The sequence below is a fragment of the Oncorhynchus nerka genome, linkage group LG4 (genome assembly GCF_034236695.1).
Source record: "Oncorhynchus nerka isolate Pitt River linkage group LG4, Oner_Uvic_2.0, whole genome shotgun sequence".
NCBI classification, from domain to species: Eukaryota; Metazoa; Chordata; class Actinopteri; order Salmoniformes; family Salmonidae; genus Oncorhynchus; species Oncorhynchus nerka.
Window position 1 is genome coordinate 71218184 of NC_088399.1, and position 18547 is coordinate 71236730.

An 18547-nucleotide genomic window follows, 5' to 3' on the forward strand; every position below is an offset into this window, starting at 1 on the left:
TGTTTGAAGCTAGCCCCTCCTCCCTTCCTTCCTGTCTGTCTAGCTGACTTCATAAATAAAGTATGCCAGTTATAAGGCAGCAGCATACCAGCAGTCTCAGATGCCGGTCATTCCTCACTGCAGATCTTTCAGGGGCAAAGTTTACAAGGAGGTGAGTGAGTGAGCTTAGTAGTGGTGGGGGGTAGGAGAGGAGTGGAGGGTAGGGTGGGCCCGGGGGGGTAGTCAAGCCCAGAGAGGTTTGAGTCAGAGTGGGCCCCTCCAGCAGAGCAGAGAGAGCAGAACCCAGGCACAACGGCAATGGGAGGGCTCTCTGCTCGCTGGAGAAACAGACTTGGGGTCAAATATTATTCAATATGTTTTCAGATACTTTATCTGGGCTTGATTGAGGTTGCCTAGCACAATGGGACCAATGTAATATGTGCAAGAGTGCAAATTCCACCCATCTGGTACTCCAGGCAGACTAGAGCAAAAGCTAACACTATTTGAGAGAATTAAAATAGTATTTGAACCCATGTCTGCTGGGGAGAGAAGAGATTGGTAACGTGAGAAGTGGTGGAAGGTGAGATGGGTCTAGGTGGAAGGTTGTGCTTCGCACCAGGAAAAGGGGAAGTGATGTCACTGAGGTTTCGTGTTACTCTCCCGGAGTCAACCACATAGCCTATAATGTGAAGTGCACCACACATGAGTGAAGGGAGGACAGAAGCATGTGCCGTTGTGCAGAAGGACAGCTGAATGGTAGAGTTGTTGCTGACAGGTTCATCAAAACACTTTTCTTATTTTATGGATAGTTTGAAAAGGCCCAACTGTTGAGGAAGAGAGAAAACACTAGCATAACAGCTCACCTAAGATGCCCCAACGTTAACACAATGCTAAAATCAACACCGGCACAATATCGCAGGGCACGCTGACTCCTACAGAACACCTGAGCACACATTTCCTCAAGGTGTTTCTGCTTGCTATCGGTCTTTTTTTCACAGTGGGAATATTGGGGGAAGTGAACTGACAAAGGGAGCAGGACATTTCATTGAGTGTTTAACGTGTCAGTCAGAAATCCCTGTTTAACAGCAATGTTCCTTCAGCTCTGCTTTACTGAACTGCAGTAGCAGTGAGTGGTGTGGTTACATAGAGCCACTCTGTTTAGGCTGAGGGTGTGAGAGGAGAAAAAGCTACTGGAAGGAGAGATAAGGTGGGTTAGAGGGAGGGAGGTAAGAAAGGGGTGGGAGAGGAAGGCATGTCTTTCCTCCAGCCAATCAGACCGAGTGGGCTGTGCACTAGACTAAGGATGCAACCCTTTCAAGTCTACAAGAAGATACAACCCAGAGTCCACAAAGACATTCCATTTACTGAGAATCTTATCAAGAGAAGATTTGACAATCAGCGTTGCCTAGTTGACCGTGAGGCCAACATGTGAATAGACTGTATAAATGCCTTCACTCAAATTCAGTCTGTGCCAATACATGTAACAGTACATATCAGCTTACCTAAAAATGTGAAACTGCTATGAAATACATCCCTGCTGGATGAGAGATGTTCTCGCAAATAGCAACGTGCAAAGTCCATGTCAAACTCTGACTGCAGAGCATGAAGGAAATTAACAGTTGGTTCTTCCCCTAGCCTAGCTATAATAGCCTAAGACTAAATTAACTAGTAGCCCAGTGAACCTAAACAGTCACAGAAATGCATTTACTCAACCTTTAGAGACCAGCCTACAATATTGACAGTAGGCTAATAGAAGGCAAATAAACTAAACCAGGAAATGTGGCTCATTAAAAGACCACTAAAAACTCATAGTTGAAGTCGGAAGTTTACATACACTTAGGTTAGAGTCATTATAACTCGTTTTTAAACCACTCCACAAATGTATTGTTAACAAACTATAGTTTTGGCAAGTAGGTAATTTTTCCAACAATTGTTTACAGACAGATTATTTCTCCCTACTAGTGACATTTCACATTCTTAAAATGAAATGGTGATCCTAACTGAACTAAGACATTAAACGTCAGGAATTGTGGAAAAACTGAGTTTAAATGCATTTGGCTAAGGTGCATGTAAACTTCCGACTTCAACTGTAGCCTGAGTGGAACTATGTGAATAAACCTATTGAAGCTCAATATAATATACACTCAATCACTAGTTTTAGGTACACAACTCTGTTCACTAAAATTATTTACACCTACAAACAGTGAGTCACCACGGCCACCGTGGCTTGCTATATAAAGCAGGCAGACAGGCATCCAGTTACTGTTTGATTGAACGTTAGAATGGGCAAAACAAGTGACCTGGGCAACTTGGAGCATGGTATGATCGTCGGTGCCAGGCGCGCCAGTTCCAGTATCTCAGAACTGACTGCCACCCTGGGCTTTCCAAGCACAACAATGTCTAGGGTTTACCGAGAATGATGTGGCAAACAAAAACATCCAGTCAGTGGCAGTCCTGTGGGCGAAAACAGTTTGTTGATGAGAGGTCGAAAGAGAATGGCAAGAATCATACAAGTTAACAGACGGGCCACAAACAGGCAAATAAGGGCGCAATACAACAGTGGTGGGCAGAACGGCATCTCGGGAACGCACTACTCATCGATCCTTGTCACGGACGGGCTACTGCAGCAGATGACCACACCGGGCTCCACTCCTATCAGCTAAAAACAATAAGCTGCTCCAGTGGGCACGCCATCATCAACACTAGACAATTGATGAGAGGAACACCTGAAACTAGATAGGTGAACTTAATAAACTGGCTACTGAGTGTATATGAATAATAATAATAATAATAATAATGGCCATTGAGCAGATGCTTTTATCCAAAATAACTTAGTCATGCTTGAATCTTTTTTTTTTTTTGTTACGTATGGCCTGGTCTCGGGAATTGAACCCACTACCCTGGTGTTACAAGTGACATGCTCTACCAACTGAGCTACAAAGGTCCACCATAACCAATGAATGATTTACAGACTAGTTGGCTGTGGGAATGTGCAGTTTGTTGACACATTCCTAAACCGTTCAGTTACAGGTGTCACAATTCTTGGAACGATAACTTACTTGACACTTGTTCAAACCTGTCAATGTTTCAAACAGTGCTATTTTGAATACAGTGTGTAACCTATAAAAGTAGCCAACTGTTTACTGCTCTGAATGTAGTAGTCAGTGTGTGAATGTCTACAGTGAATGACCTTGACTTAAAAATTTAAAAAAGATTGAGTGTGCGTCTTTTCAAATTTGACACTACTCGATTCAAAAACCTGTTTGCCTCTGTTGAGCCACAGTGCAGAACACAGTAGCTCCCTCTAGAGGTAAATACAAGACACTGAGCCCTCGCTCAAGAGGAAATGACAGGCAGGAATGTTAGGAATGCGAGGCTATAGGTCAGCTTTTTGATACAACGTCCTAATCTGGGAACCATGGCTGGCTGTCAGCTGGTCCCTACATGGATCCATACCGGCCTTATTGACTATTATCAAAGGAATATCTGTGATAACAAAAACGTTTATTTGTTTGAGCTGAATAAAAATAGGCTAGTGCATGACTCAACACAATACAAATTCCATAATACTGATGAATAATCATCAAGTCACACACAATACAGGAGTCAAGGGCAAGAGAATGTTCTTATTGCTTACATGACTATACAAATAGATTGAATTACTGCCACTGACCATGTCACTCCAGTCACTGCCAAAACCACCACCACTGATATAAAAGGCCCCATCAGAGCCCTGTACAGCTCTGGGCACTATGATGGGGAAGGAATCAGTCCGGTTTAAACACCTCCGTTAAAAACTGTTTAAGAGACAGAGAGGAAATCAAATCAGTCAGGTGTATTTATACTGAGCTGGGCCACTAGGACAGCCAGGGTCAGAAAGCCAGCCAGGGTCAGAGTTGAGTAGATCTGGCCTTCTATTCTGCCCTAGCTGGTGACTGTGTGTCTGTTCCTCTAAGCCTAATAGTGGCAGGTAGCCTAGCAACCCAACGGTCGCTGGTTCGAATACCCGAGCCGACAAGGTCACTTAAGCCCAATTTGCTCCAGGGGTGCCGTAGTACTTTGGCTGACCCTGTAAAACAACACATTTCACTGCATTGTGACAACATATTTATTTGTTTTTGTGTGTTGGTCAACCAGGACACTGCCCTGACCTGTCCAGAACTGCACCAGACCAGCCACCACGTCTTTCACTGCCTGGCTTAGGAAGACCAGAGGCCACACATACAGCGCCTATCAAAATATCTCGGGCAGCTTAAAGTACAAACAATCACACCGCTCCCCAATTCAGTTGTCAAGTTCAGTCTTTTAGACTCTGCTTGATAAAACTGCCTCACAAATAACTTTGACATTGTTCACCAGTTTCAAACAAATAAAAATGTAAAAAACAATTGAACACAAGAACAGAACAGAGAAATCACAAACAGAAACAGCATTTTACTCACATCGTACAGCCATTGCTAGGCCTTTCAGAGATCAATAGACAGACAATACATCCAACGATAGAACACAACCGATCGGTCTGCGACAGGGAGACACTAACGAGACTGTACTTGATATCGTCTCCTCTTCCATGGACTCACATGGAGGTCCTTCCGCAGTTGAAACTAGAGACTACAGCCAAGGCCGCGTGGGGCTGGTAAATAAACACTGAGCTGCTTCCTAACCTTTACAAGTGTGTCCTCTGCTGGGAGAAAGGCCCAACCAGATAGCCCCTGTCAACAGAGCCATGCGTCATGCTGCACCCAACCCCTAACGGATAGGACAGGCTAGTATCGCTTACCCAGCACAGGCAACTTCGCACTTTACACTGTTAGTGTTGACTCCCCACTTTCGGCTTTCCTGATACCATTCCTGATGGTAATCTCCAAAGCACACCACAGTAGCATGCAACACTTATAACATCTAGCTAGGTTAGAACACTCTTATGTGTGGGTTTTCAGATGTTTTGACTGAGGGCAAAAGCTAAGACCACCACAAACAAAATCTAAATTTTCCTAGACAATAAGAGCCAAGCCATTCAAACAGTAAAAGGCATGCCACACTACTACAGCTAGGCTAAATCCACTTTCATAAATCAGTAGGCTAGGATAGAATTTAGGCCTGAATTGAAATCATACTTTTCTTACCACGATTTTCCATCACAGTCCAAAGGCCAGTAGTCAGCAGCTCCTGAGTCAGACAAAAAAGGAAGAAGCAGAGCAAATGAGGAAGCAGAACGACTAGATTAAAATATACAGACAAAAAAAATGACATGGCCTAATTAGACATTTGTTTGACATAGCCACCCTCATCCTGCATGACTGTGGTCAGAGGTCCTTATACCTCAGATAAGAGTGTGTGTGTCAAAAGAGTAATTCACACCACATCAGATCATCTTTCTAGCAGGCAGAGCATTCAGTCTGTAAGAGGAGGAGAGGAGAGGAGCCACAGAGTAGTAAAGTGGTGCTTACCTCTCATCTCCCCAACAGACACCAGACAGGCTGCAAAGCCAGGAAGGAGCAGTTTAGTTACTGTAAAATTAATAACTAGTCTAATATACAGTACCAGTCAAAATTTTGGACACACCTACTCATTCAAGGGCTTCTGTATTTTTTTACTATTTTCAACATAGTAAAGTTTCTTCAAAGTAGCCACCCTTTGCCTCAACAGCTAAGCACATTCTTGGCATTCTCTCAACCAGCTTCATGAGGTAGTCACCTAGAACGCATTTAAATTAACAGGTTGGCCTTGTTAAAAGTTCATTTGTGGAATTTCTTTCCTTCTTAATGTGTTTGAGCCAAACAGTTGTGTTGTGACAAGGTAGGGGGGTATACAGAAGAAAAACCTATTTGGTAAAATACAAAGTCCATATTATGGCAAGAACAGCTCAAATAAGCTAAGAGTAACAACAGTCCATCCATACTTTGACTGACATGAAAGGTCAGTCAAGCCAGAACATTTCAACAACTTCGAAGGTTTCTTCAAGTGCAGTCAAAAACAATCAGGCGCTATGATGAAACTGACCACAGGAAAGGAAGACCCAGAGTTACCTCTGCTACAGAGGATAAGTTCATTGGAGTTACCAGCCTCAGAAATTGCAGCCCAAATAAAAGCTTCAGAGTTCAAGTAACAGACATCTCAACATCAACTGTTCAGAGGAGACTGCGTGATTCAGGCCTTCATGGTCAAATTGCTGCAAAGAAACGACCACTAAAAGGACACCAGCAAGAAGAAGAGACTTGCTTGGGCCAAGAAACACAAGCAATGGACATTAGACCAGTGGAAATCTGTTCTTTGGACTGATAAATCCAAATGTGAGATTTTTGGTTCCTACCACTGGGTCTTTGTGAGAAGCAGAGTAGGTGAACGCATGATCTCCGCATGCGTGGTTACCACCGTGAAGCATGGAGGAGGTGGTGTGATTTGTGGGGGGTGCTTTCCTGGGGACACTGTCAGTGACTTATTTAGAATTCAAGGCACACTTAACCACCATGGCTACCACAACATTCTGTAGCAATACAGCATCCCATCTGGTTTGGGCTTAGTAGGATTATTATTTATTTTCAACAGGACAATGACCCAACACACCTCCAGGCTGTGTTAGGGTTATTTGATCAAGAAGGAGAGTGATGGAGCGCTGAATCACCTGACCTCGACTCAATTGAGAAGGTTTGGGAAGAGTTGGACCGCTGAGTGAAGGAAAAGCAGTCAACATGTGCTCAGCATATGTGGGAACTCCATCAAAACTGTTGGAAAAGCATTCCAGGTGAAGCTGGTTGAGAGAATGCCAAGTGTGGAAAGCTGTCGTGAAGGCAAAGTGGCCACTTTGAAGAATCTCAAATATAAAACGTATTTGATTTGTTTAACACTTTTGGTTACTACATGATTCCATGTGTTATTTCAAAGTTTGTCTTCACTATTATTCTACAATGTAGAAAAGAGTAAAAATAAATAGAATCCCTTGAATGAGTAGCTTAGAAATCTCTCTCACCTTCCCTAGCCGTCCCTAGTTATTAACATGGCCCTTGATCCTCAGTTAGCAGGCAGTGCAACCAACTTGTGGTGCTCACTGTGTTATGGACTCTGGTCACACACACAAGACAGGAGGAAATCGATGTTGAGCTTTCCACTCGACACAGAAACACACCTCAGATTAAAATGTAGGACTCTGGGCATACGGGATAGTAGCAAATCAATGTAGTGTTCCACAAGCTTGTCCAGACTCAGATTGGCTCAGTGTAAATGATCAGAGAGCAGATGGAAGTGAAAGAGGATGACTTCTAAAAAGACTAGCTCGAGCCAGCAGCTGTGACATAATTGTGCATTAGTCAGCCTAGCCATGAGTCAGACAGGTGACGCTCGGCCAAGTCAAAACTAATTTCATTACACAGGCAAAATTTAAACACCTGTCGCTATCAAGCAATTACTTTCTGTCTTAGCCAGATCTGAAGTTTGTGGCCATATGAAAGAGACCCAGGTGATGGAGGAGCGAACCAATGTCATGTGAATGTTGCTAACCCAGCCAAAAGCAGTCAGCTGACTTGTTGATGTGCTTCAGGCTTTTAGAGAACAGATCCAAGCAGGGTTGCATCACAGGTCCACAGGTATGTTAGCCAATTACAACCAGCTGATTTACAACCATAATCAATTACACCCACAGTACCAGCTGCACAGCTTCTGGTTATTAACAACAACATGTGTGGAGGCAATATCACGTAGGGTTTCTTTTAGAGTTGACCCCATTTTCTTTATTTTTCTTGATCTCATTGTTATTATTATGACCATCATCATTATAACAATAAATAATGTCATTATCATTAGCAGGCTTAGTATGGCAGCCTTGTAAAACCACCATCGAGCTGTAGGCCTAAGAGCGCATCCTGTTGAGCTGTCTTAATACCGTAACTTACCGAGGCCTATGTCAATATATAGGTTACTGTACCAATCAATCATTCATTTGTTCAAGTTCACAGCATAGGAGTCATTCATGATTCGAAATGCAATTTTAGTTTTAAAATGAAATAAAGGGAGCCTTGAGTAATTACCCTAAGGAATTCATCTGTTCCATGTCGGCAATTGCATTCACGTATGCATGCGGCTGTTTTTAGTCTTTGCTATAATAAAGGCTTTACAAAAAAAGTATGCTTATAATATATTTATTGTTTATACTGTTCCAAATGGTCAGAAGAAAATGTATTGTATTGTAACAGCACCTGTTTGGCACACAATATGAACGCAGAGCTTCTTACGTTCCTTTATGATGATCTCCTGCAGTTCAGTCAAACGTCATCCACTCATCTGTCTTTCCCTCCTGAGCAACCAGTAAACATTCCCCTTTTAGAGGTTATTTTTCCTGTCATCCGCATCCATTTTGCTGACATGTATTACAGTGTTCGGAGTTTCTTATAAACAACTTATTGATGCGATTATGATAAGCATAGGTAAGCCCCATTGGTCACGTGCATGTGATGGATACATGTGTCAGGTGAAGAGAGCAGGGGTTGAATAGGGAATGTTTTTTTGTTGTTGCTCTAACCAGGTTTCCATCAAACATTTTATGTGAGTGAAGTAAGAAACGTCATCACCGGCCTGATGGAAAAATATTTTTTTTCGCTCAACTTTCTAAATGTCGACAAAACTAAATACAAGGTGGGTTCTTTTTGTGTCGTGCCAATACCAGTGAGGTTTCTCTTTGCTTAATTTACCGGTTCTTGCCATAATATGGAGTTGGTCTTTTAGCAAATAGGGCTGTTCTGTATACCAACCCTACCTCGTTACAACACAACTGATTGGCTCAAACGCATTAAGGAAAGAAAGAAATTCCACAAATTAACAAGGCACACCTGTTAATTTAAATGCATTCCAGGTGACTAACTCATGAAGCTGGTTGAGAGAATGCCAAGAGTGTGGAAAGCTGTCATCAAGGCAAAGAGTGGCTACTTTGAGGAATGTCAAATATATTTTGATTTGTTAAACACTTTTTTGGTTACTACATGACTTCATGGGTGTTATTTCATACTTTTGATGTCTGCACTATTATTCTACAAAGTTGAAAATAATTTTAAAAATAAAGAAAAACCCTTGAATGAGTAGGTGTGTCCAAACTGTTGACTGGTACTGTACACGGGTAAAAAAGTTCCACCAATCGACTGGTCAAAAGAACAGATGACTCAGTCAACAAATATACATGTTTTACTTCGGGAAAGACCTAGTTTCTTTACTACTAAGCTATAACCTACTACATGACACAAACAATATTTTAGTAAAACACCCGTTAGTTATTTTCTATTCTGGACAATGGGACAAGACAAGAGCAGCCAGTGACTTATTGTATTAAATGGAAGCCTACTGTCTGTATATGTGGCCCGCAGGAACAATCACCTCTTCAAGAGATCAGGTACTTTTCCTGTAATCACAACTAAGGACAGCTTTAGTGGGTATCCAGGGAGGCTCAGAGCTGCTCTTTGAACTGAGAGACAGTCAGTGGGAGTGTTTGTTCGTTGAGGCAGACGCACCCAGACCCAGGGCTGGATCAGGATCTGACAAAGTCGATCACCACAAAGGGCCGATCGCCACTGAGTTGAACGGTCACCGCAGCAACAAAGAATGCTGTGGTCGCCTAGCTTGTGATTTGATTGGCCGTGTGGAGTAGGTGTGGCCCTGGCCTATCGTTGCAGAAAATGGGCGGGCGGTTTTGGTAGGTACAGTATCGGCCCTTTGCTGCACTTTGGAATGTAGTAGTCCCTGACCGAAGTCCACTGACCAAAACAAACATTCCCTCCCTGCTGCTCATGTGACCAACCTGAGCAGAAAAAAAGGCTGCGTTCATCTTGGTGCAATGTTATGAAACGTCCAGGTCGAAATATGTCACGTAGAACAAACATGCCTCCCTGAAATGTAGAATAAGGCTATATTTATGCCATTTCTATTTGCAACTTTCATCAACATTCACCTTGTGAAAATGGCCCAGAGCTCAAACAGGAAGTCAAGTCTTTGACCTACATATCAATCAGAAGGTAACACACCTGGCAAGGTGCCCAGTGAGCATGACTGGGGCGCGACAGCTAGGTAACTTACTCACTTCAGAAGGCCATATGCCTTGTAACGTCCCCAGTCAGTAGTAGTGTCTGGGATTCTTGACCCAGCCAAACCAATGCAGCCTATTATATAAATTGACGAGGAAGTTTTAAAAGAGACAGCTGTGACAGGCATGAAGACAAAATTGACAACCATTAGAAAATAGAAACACATGCACGCAGCCTGTCCATAGCCTAATGATCAGCCTGTCCATAGCCTAATGATCAGCCTGTCCATAGCCTAATGATCAGCCTGTCCATAGCCTAATGATCAGCCTGTCCATAGCCTAATGATCAGCCTGTCCATAGCCTAATGATCAGCCTGTCCAAATGATCAGCCTGTCCATAGCCTAATGATCAGCCTGTCCATAGCCTAATGATCAGCCTGTCCATAGCCTAATGATCAGCCTGTCCATAGCCTAATGATCAGCCTGTCCATAGCCTAATGATCAGCCTGTCCATAGCCTAATGATCAGCCTGTCCATAGCCTAATGATCAGCTGTTGATACATTTTAGGAAAACAATGGGTGGTTATGTTGACATTACATTTCCATTTGAGTGGCTTATTATCTAAATATGTGCCACACACTTATTGATAAGGGTAAACGCCAGCAGATATTTTCCTCTGTCTGTCAGGGTTGTCTATAGCACAGGTGGTCAAGGTCAGGCCTAGAAGATATAGGCTAATAATATAGGCTATATATAGGCTATACAAATTATTCATTCATATATTAACTTCTAACTTACACATCTGTCTTCTTCACTGCTCCATTCCTGTGCAAATCACAGATCTCTGCTGCCAATTCCACTGGCCTCTCTTCCCTCTCTCTCTAGCTCTTGAACGAGTAGCTTATATATAGACAATGAGCAGCAATATAGTTTGAAACTTATTTCAAGCTATATTTTTTTAACTAATAGGCCTAGCCCTATTCGAGGAGAGAATCATCGATCGAACCTCTTGCGTTGGCAATGAACTGGTGGGGAAGTTTAAATAGTGAGAGCGACGTGTAGCCTAGCACTGGGGTAATGAGACCACATTGGCTAAATTGATACCTTGCTTCACTGATGCAATGCAAATGTAAAAAACAACAGGCAGAGAGAAATTAATTCACACAATGTACCCACCGACATGTCAGTGGCAGTGTCTGAGATCATTTCTATCGGCAAACATATTTTCACATGTGAAAAGACGCAAAACCCTAACCTGTTCTGAATAAATAATTGACAGACTGTGGCAGGACGATATTTCACAATTGGTGTGAATGGGGTAATAAACAAGAAGTGGGTGTATGTTTTTTTCCCTCCGAATTATTCAGACGAAAATAACAGATTTGGTGAGAAAGGGCCTTTTCTGAAAATAGGCCTTTTACAAGATTAAATCATTCTTATTAAAATAGATAATATAGACAGGCTACTTTAGGAAACTTCCTGAATGGACATCTAGGCCTATAGCGAGAATCAGCCAACTCACACTCCCGTAAAAGGACCCGTCAATCAAAGCCATCAGCGTATGTCGGACACAAGAGCAAATATTTATAATTTCCTTAAAAAAGGTATTAAAAAACCTGGCCCTACCTTAGCCTACTTTCAGAAAGCCTATAAGATAATGAATTGACAAGGAAAGTATGAAGGGGAGAGAGACGGCTATGCAACAGTATGACATTGACAATCATTAAAATAGAAACAAATACACACAACATGTAAATAGACAATTTATCAGTGTTAGTCTATAAATTACAGTATCAAATGAAACCATGCCAGGTTGGAGAGGATTGGCGCCTTGTCCATTTGACAACATTAGTGGCCTCAGCCATAACAACCTTGTCGACTGCTGTTGAATAGTTAATGAACAGTCAGACACATCCAACCGGTTTGAAAAGACCAAGGCCTACATTGAAAAAATGTAGGCCTATTTAAACAACTTTGACGGTTATTTTATTTAAATGGTGGTCTCCATCCATAACCATCAGTTACACTCATTCAATTACAGTCACAGCCCTAATCATGAAGAGTGACAACACCAAAAACACACTGCTTGAACTACTGAACCTGAACACTAATTTAGCCGAAATAAATCATTCATAGAACAGTCGGGCTAAGTTGTCCTGTTGCAGTAATCTCACGCCTGGTCAGCTGTGCTCTGTCTAAAGCGTCTGCTAAATGACTTAAATGTAAATGTAAATGTCTAACCGGTTTGGAGACTAGTCCAGTGTTACTGTAGTGTACACAGACACACACACGTGATGTCATTCCTCTCAGCAGTAGCAGTGTCCGTCTGTATGCCACTCTGTACACCACTCTGTACACCACTTATATTAGCCCAACTAATCCCCACTGCCAGCTGGATCATCAGGCACTTGGTGGAACTAGACAGAGCCTGCAAAGTGTCTGCCTGGCCCTAGTTACTCTGCTTGTCCTATATTTAATGGGATAATCAGTAGGCTATTTATTTGTAGACCTACACTGAGTGAACAAAACATTAAGAACACCTGCTCTTTCCATGACATGGACTGACCAGGTGAAAGCTTTGATCCCTTATTGATGTCACTTGTTAAATCCACTTCAAATCAGTGTAGATGAAGGGGAGGAGACAGGTTAAAGAAGGATTTTAAGCCTTGAGACAATTGAGACATGGATTGTGTATGTGTGCCAGTCAGAGGGTGAATGGGCAAGAAGAGATTAAAGTGCCTTTGAACAGGTTATGGTAGTAGGTGCCAGGCACACTGGTTTGTTTGAAGAACTGAAACACAGCTTTCATGCTCAACAGCTTCCAGTGTGTATCAAGAATGGTCCAATACCCAAAGGACATCCAGCCAACTTGACAACTGTGGGAAGCACTGGGGTCAACATGGCCAGCATCCCTGTGGAAGACTTGACACCTTTTTGAGTCCATGCCCGACAGATTGAGGCTGTTCTGAGGGCAAGGGGGAGGGATCCATAATACACCACAACAGGTCCACACTTGAACAAGCAACAGATAGTTACACACACACCCCTTTGTCTACAGCCATTTTACATTGCGTCAAAGGGTAAGCGAGCAGAGCAGGTGACGACCTGTCTCTCTGTGCTTACTGGTATGTTTAGGTTGTTTGCATACACGAGTGACTGTTTTAGAGTCCTCTCTTGCATCAGGAAAGCAGAAAATTACACAGAAAGGAATAAAGTAACACAGGAAGCCAGATTTCCAGGTTTGGTAAGGTGATCAGAGAATTGTATGTACTTTCACTGTGGGTGCTCCCTTGACTGTGCCAATTACATACATACCTAGCTTGCATGGGTGGCAGGTAGCCCTGCGGTTAGAGCACTGGGCCAGTTAATGAAAGGTCGCTAGTTTGAGTCCCTGAGCAGACAAGGTGATCTGTTGATGTGCCCTTGAGCAAAGCACCTAAACATAATTGCGTCAGGGTTGCCGTTGATAATGCCAGACCCTGGCCGTGACTCAACTGTCCGAGGGCGTCTCAGGAGTAGTTGGGATATGCAAAAAACACATTTCCAACTCACACATACGTATAATACACACAATACACACTGGGACAAATATAAGCACCTGCCAAATTATTAATGTATTACTTATTAGGCTATAGATTAGTAATGCATGAACTGTAGGAGGGCAATAACTGCATAAGGCTAAAAATGCCTACATAAAATGCCTTCTGGTGCTAAATCAGCTGCTCTCCACTTTAATTGTGTGATAGCTTTCAGAAAAATTGTAGAGAGCGACAACCATTGCAGCCTGTTCTGTACTCCCTGACATCTTATTAACGGCTTGTTCCTAGAGCAGAGTAAAGCATATTGCTGGGTGGGGGGGGGGGGGGGGGGGGCGAAGAACTCTAATGTTCTGTCCCGAAAAATTACATTCCAATCTCTTCCCTAAAACCATGGACTTGAACCCAGACTAGACTTCCATCACCTTTTGCAGGGCAGTGTTAAAGCAGCCTATAGAAACAGAGCCTTACCTTTAAAACGACCCACAATATGATAGAACTGTAGTAAAACAATCCCTTTCTTTCATCTTCTCTCTAGAAGAACCTGACAAGTCAGACAAACCTTGAGGTATCCTGTGCTACAGAGCTTTTTCCAACCTCCAGTCAGCACTGAAGGCAGTGGACACTTGTTGGAACACGCAGAAAATGAATGCAATGGAATGCCTGGGAAGTATTTGCTCCTCTCTCTCTATTTTTTGGAAACTAAACGCCCAGTGACATGATTTACATTGTTACACACTTATTGTTTCAAATCACAAGCATAATGAAACCAGAGAGATGAAACTGAACTAGGCATAGGCTTATTAAACTTGAGACTAATATTAATGCTGCTGAATGAGACATTGCTCAAGTTCCAAGTACTTATAAAACAGTGAAACTAAATTGTAGTTCATCCAGATGGGGCTTATGAAAAAGAGCCTATATTCATGGGCTACTGTATGCTTCGTTCCGCAACGAGCCATTGTTACATATCTTGTAGCGGAAGGTTCCGTAGCCTGGAATCCATGATCAACCTAGCCTATTCTGTTTCACCAAAATAACGGTTTCCCGTCAACAGAGGCATATCCAATATTTCTACGACGGCCCTAAAAGAACTTGACTGGACTCTATGTAAACCATTTTTTTTTTTTTTTTATTTCACCTTTATTTAACCAGGTAGGCTAGTTGAGAACAAGTTCTCATTTGCAACTGCGACCTGGCCAAGATAAAGCATAGCAGTGTGAACAGACAACACAGAGTTACACATGGAATAAACAATTAACAAGTCAATAACACAGTAGGAAAAAAAATGGGCAGTCTATATACAATGTGTGCAAAAGGCATGAGGAGGTAGGCAAATAATACAATTTTGCAGATTAACACTGGGGTGATAAATGATCAGATGGTCATGTACAGGTAGAGATATTGGTGTGCAAAAGAGCAGAAAAGTAAATAAAAACAGTATGGGGATGAGGTAGGTGAAAATGGGTGGGCTATTTACCAATAGACTATGTACAGCTGCAGCGATCGGTTAGCTGCTCGGATAGCTGATGTTTGAAGTTGGTGAGGGAGATAAAAGTCTCCAACTTCAGCGATTTTTGCAGTTCGTTCCAGTCACAGGCAGCAGAGTACTGGAACGAAAGGCGGCCAAATGAGGTGTTGGCTTTAGGGATGATCAGTGAGATACACCTGCTGGAGCGTGTGCTACGGATGGGTGTTGCCATCGTGACCAGTGAACTAAGATAAGGCGGAGCTTTACCTAGCATGGACTTGTAGATGACCTGGAGCCAGTGGGTCTGGCGACGAATATGTAGCGAGGGCCAGCCGACTAGAGCATACAAGTCGCAGTGGTGGGTGGTATAAGGTGCTTTGGTGACAAAACGGATGGCACTATGATAGACTGCATCCAGTTTGCTGAGTAGAGTGTTGGAAGCCATTTTGTAGATGACATCGCCGAAATCGAGGATCGGTAGGATAGTCAGTTTTACTAGGGTAAGCTTGGCGGCGTGAGTGAAGGAGGCTTTGTTGCGGAATAGAAAGCCGACTCTTGATTTGATTTTCGATTGGAGATGTTTGATGTGAGTCTGGAAGGAGAGTTTGCAGTCTAGCCAGACACCTAGGTACTTATAGATGTCCACATATTCAAGGTCGGAACCATCCAGGGTGGTGATGCTAGTCGGGCATGCGGGTGCAGGCAGCGATCGGTTGAAAAGCATGCATTTGGTTTTACTCGCGTTTAAGAGCAGTTGGAGGCCACGGAAGGAGTGCTGTATGGCATTGAAGCTCGTTTGGAGGTTAGATAGCACAGTGTCCAATGACGGGCCGAAAGTATATAGAATGGTGTCGTCTGCGTAGAGGTGGATCAGGGAATCGCCCGCAGCAAGAGCAACATCATTGATATATACAGAGAAAAGAGTCGGCCCGAGAATTGAACCCTGTGGCACCCCCATAGAGACTGCCAGAGGACCGGACAGCATGCCCTCCGATTTGACACACTGAACTCTGTCTGCAAAGTAATTGGTGAACCAGGCAAGGCAGTCATCCGAGAAACAGAGGCTATTGAGTCTGCCGATAAGAATATGGTGATTGACAGAGTCGAAAGCCTTGGCGAGGTCGATGAAGACGGCTGCACAGTACTGTCTTTTATCGATGGCGGTAATGATATCGTTTAGTACCTTGAGCGTGGCTGAGGTGCACCCGTGACCGGCTCGGAAACCAGATTGCACAGCGGAGAAGGTACGGTGGGATTCGAGATGGTCAGTGACCTGTTTGTTGACTTGGCTTTCGAAGACCTTAGATAGGCAGGGCAGGATGGATATAGGTCTATAGCAGTTTGGGTCCAGGGTGTCTCCCCCTTTGAAGAGGGGGATGACTGCGGCAGCTTTCCAATCCTTGGGGATCTCAGACGATATGAAAGAGAGGTTGAACAGGCTGGTAATAGGGGTTGCGACAATGGCGGCAGATAGTTTCAGAAATAGAGGGTCCAGATTGTCAAGCCCAGCTGATTTGTACGGGTCTAGGTTTTGCAGCTCTTTCAGAACATCTGCTATCTGGATTTGGGTAAAGGAGAACCTGGAGAGGCTTGGGCGAGGAGCTGCGGGGGGCGGAGCTGTTGGCCGAGGTTGGAGTAGCCAGGCGGAAGGCATGGCCAGCCGTTGAGAAGTGCTTATTGAAGCTTTCGATAATCGTGGATTTATCGGTGGAGACCGTGTTACCTAGCCTCAGTGCAGTGGGCAGCTGGGAGGAGGTGCTCTTGTTCTCCATGGACTTCACAGTGTCCCAGAACTTTTTGGAGTTGGAGCTACAGGATGCAAACTTCTGCCTGAAGAAGCTGGCCTTAGCTTTCCTGACTGACTGCGTGTATTGGTTCCTGACTTCCCTGAACAGTTGCATATCACGGGGCTATTCGATGCTATTGCAGTCCGCCACAGGATGTTTTTGTGCTGGTCGAGGGCAGTCAGGTCTGGAGTGAACCAAGGGCTGTATCTGTTCTTGGTTCTGCATTTTTTGAACGGAGCATGCTTATCTAAAATGGTGAGGAAGTTACTTTTAAAGAATGACCAGGCATCCTCAACTGACGGGATGAGGTCAATGTCCTTCCAGGATACCCGGGCCAGGTCGATTAGAAAGGCCTGCTCACAGAAGTGTTTTAGGGAGCGTTTGACAGTGATGAGGGGTGGTCGTTTGACTGCGGCTCCGTGGCGGATACAGGCAATGAGGCAGTGATCGCTGAGATCCTGGTTGAAGACAGCGGAGGTGTATTTGGAGGGCCAGTTGGTCAGGATGACGTCTATGAGGGTGCCCTTGTTTACAGAGTTAGGGTTGTACCTGGTGGGTTCCTTGATGATTTGAGTGAGATTGAGGGCATCTAGCTTACATTGTAGGACTGCCGGGGTGTTAATATATCCTGATGCTGCATTTATTGATGTATTGTAGCTGGGGATTTTAACGAAGCTAATCTAAATTCTATCAGAATATCGAATGCGTGACACGAGCTGGTAGGATTCTGGACCATTCCTACTCTGACTTCTGCGATGCATACAAAGCCCTCCCCCACCCTCCTTTCAGCAAATCTGACCATGACTCTATTTAGTTGCTCCCAGCCCGTATACAGAAACTAAAACAGGAAACGTCCGTGGTCTAGCCAACGGTGTTCTGACCAATCGGATTCCCCATTTCAAGATTGCTTTGATCACGTGGACTGGGATATGTTCCGAGTAGCCACAGACAACAACATTGACATATACGCTGACCAGGTGAGCGAGTTTATTAGCAAGTGCATCGGTGATGTTGTACCCACTGTGATCATTAAAAACCGTCTCTAACCAGAAACCGCGGTGAGATGGCAGCATTTGCGCAAAACTGAAAGCATGAACCACCACGTTTAATCATGGCAAGACGACTGGAAACATGACCGAATACAAACAGTGTAGCCATTCCCTCCGCAATCAAACAAGCTAAGCGTCAGTATAGAGGCAAAGTAGAGCTGCAATTCAACAGCTCAAACACAAGAAGTATGTGGCAGGATCTACAGTCAATCACAGATTACAAAAAGAAAACCAGCCCCGTCGCGGACATCGACATCTTGCTCCAGGACAAATTAAACAACTTCCTTGCTTGCTTAGAGGACAACACAGTGCTACTGACATGGCCCGCTACCAAAGCCTGTGGGCTCTCCTTCACCATGGCCAACGCGAGTAAAACATTTAAACATGTTAACCCTCGCAAGGCTGCTGGGCCAGAGGGCATCCCTAGCCGCATCCTCAGAGCAGTCGCAGACCAGCTGGCTGGCGTTTACAGACATATTCAATCAATCCTTATCCCAGTCTGCTGGGCCCACATGCTTCAAGATAGCCACCATTGTTCCTGTTCCCAAGAAAGCTAAGGTAACTGAACTAAATGACTATGGCCCCGTAGCACTCACTTCTGTCATCATGAAGTGCTTTGAGAGACAAGTCAAGGATCATATCACCTCCACCCTACCTGATACCCAAGACCCATTCCAATTTGCTTACATCCCCCACAAAAAGTCCAGATGACACAATCACC

The 18547-nt window shown here is 43.8% G+C and overlaps 1 protein-coding gene across 1 annotated transcript in view; it reads right to left on the minus strand.

Annotated features, from left to right (window-relative positions):
- LOC115128539 (phosphatase and actin regulator 4A-like) overlaps positions 1-18547 on the minus strand; it is a 58565-nt gene that overhangs the window by 37506 nt on the left and 2512 nt on the right. The window contains exon 2 of the mRNA XM_065018135.1: positions 5106-5148. Coding sequence (XP_064874207.1) covers positions 5106-5118 — 13 coding nt within the window. The 5' untranslated portion in view covers positions 5119-5148. The remainder of the gene's footprint in view (positions 1-5105; positions 5149-18547) is intronic.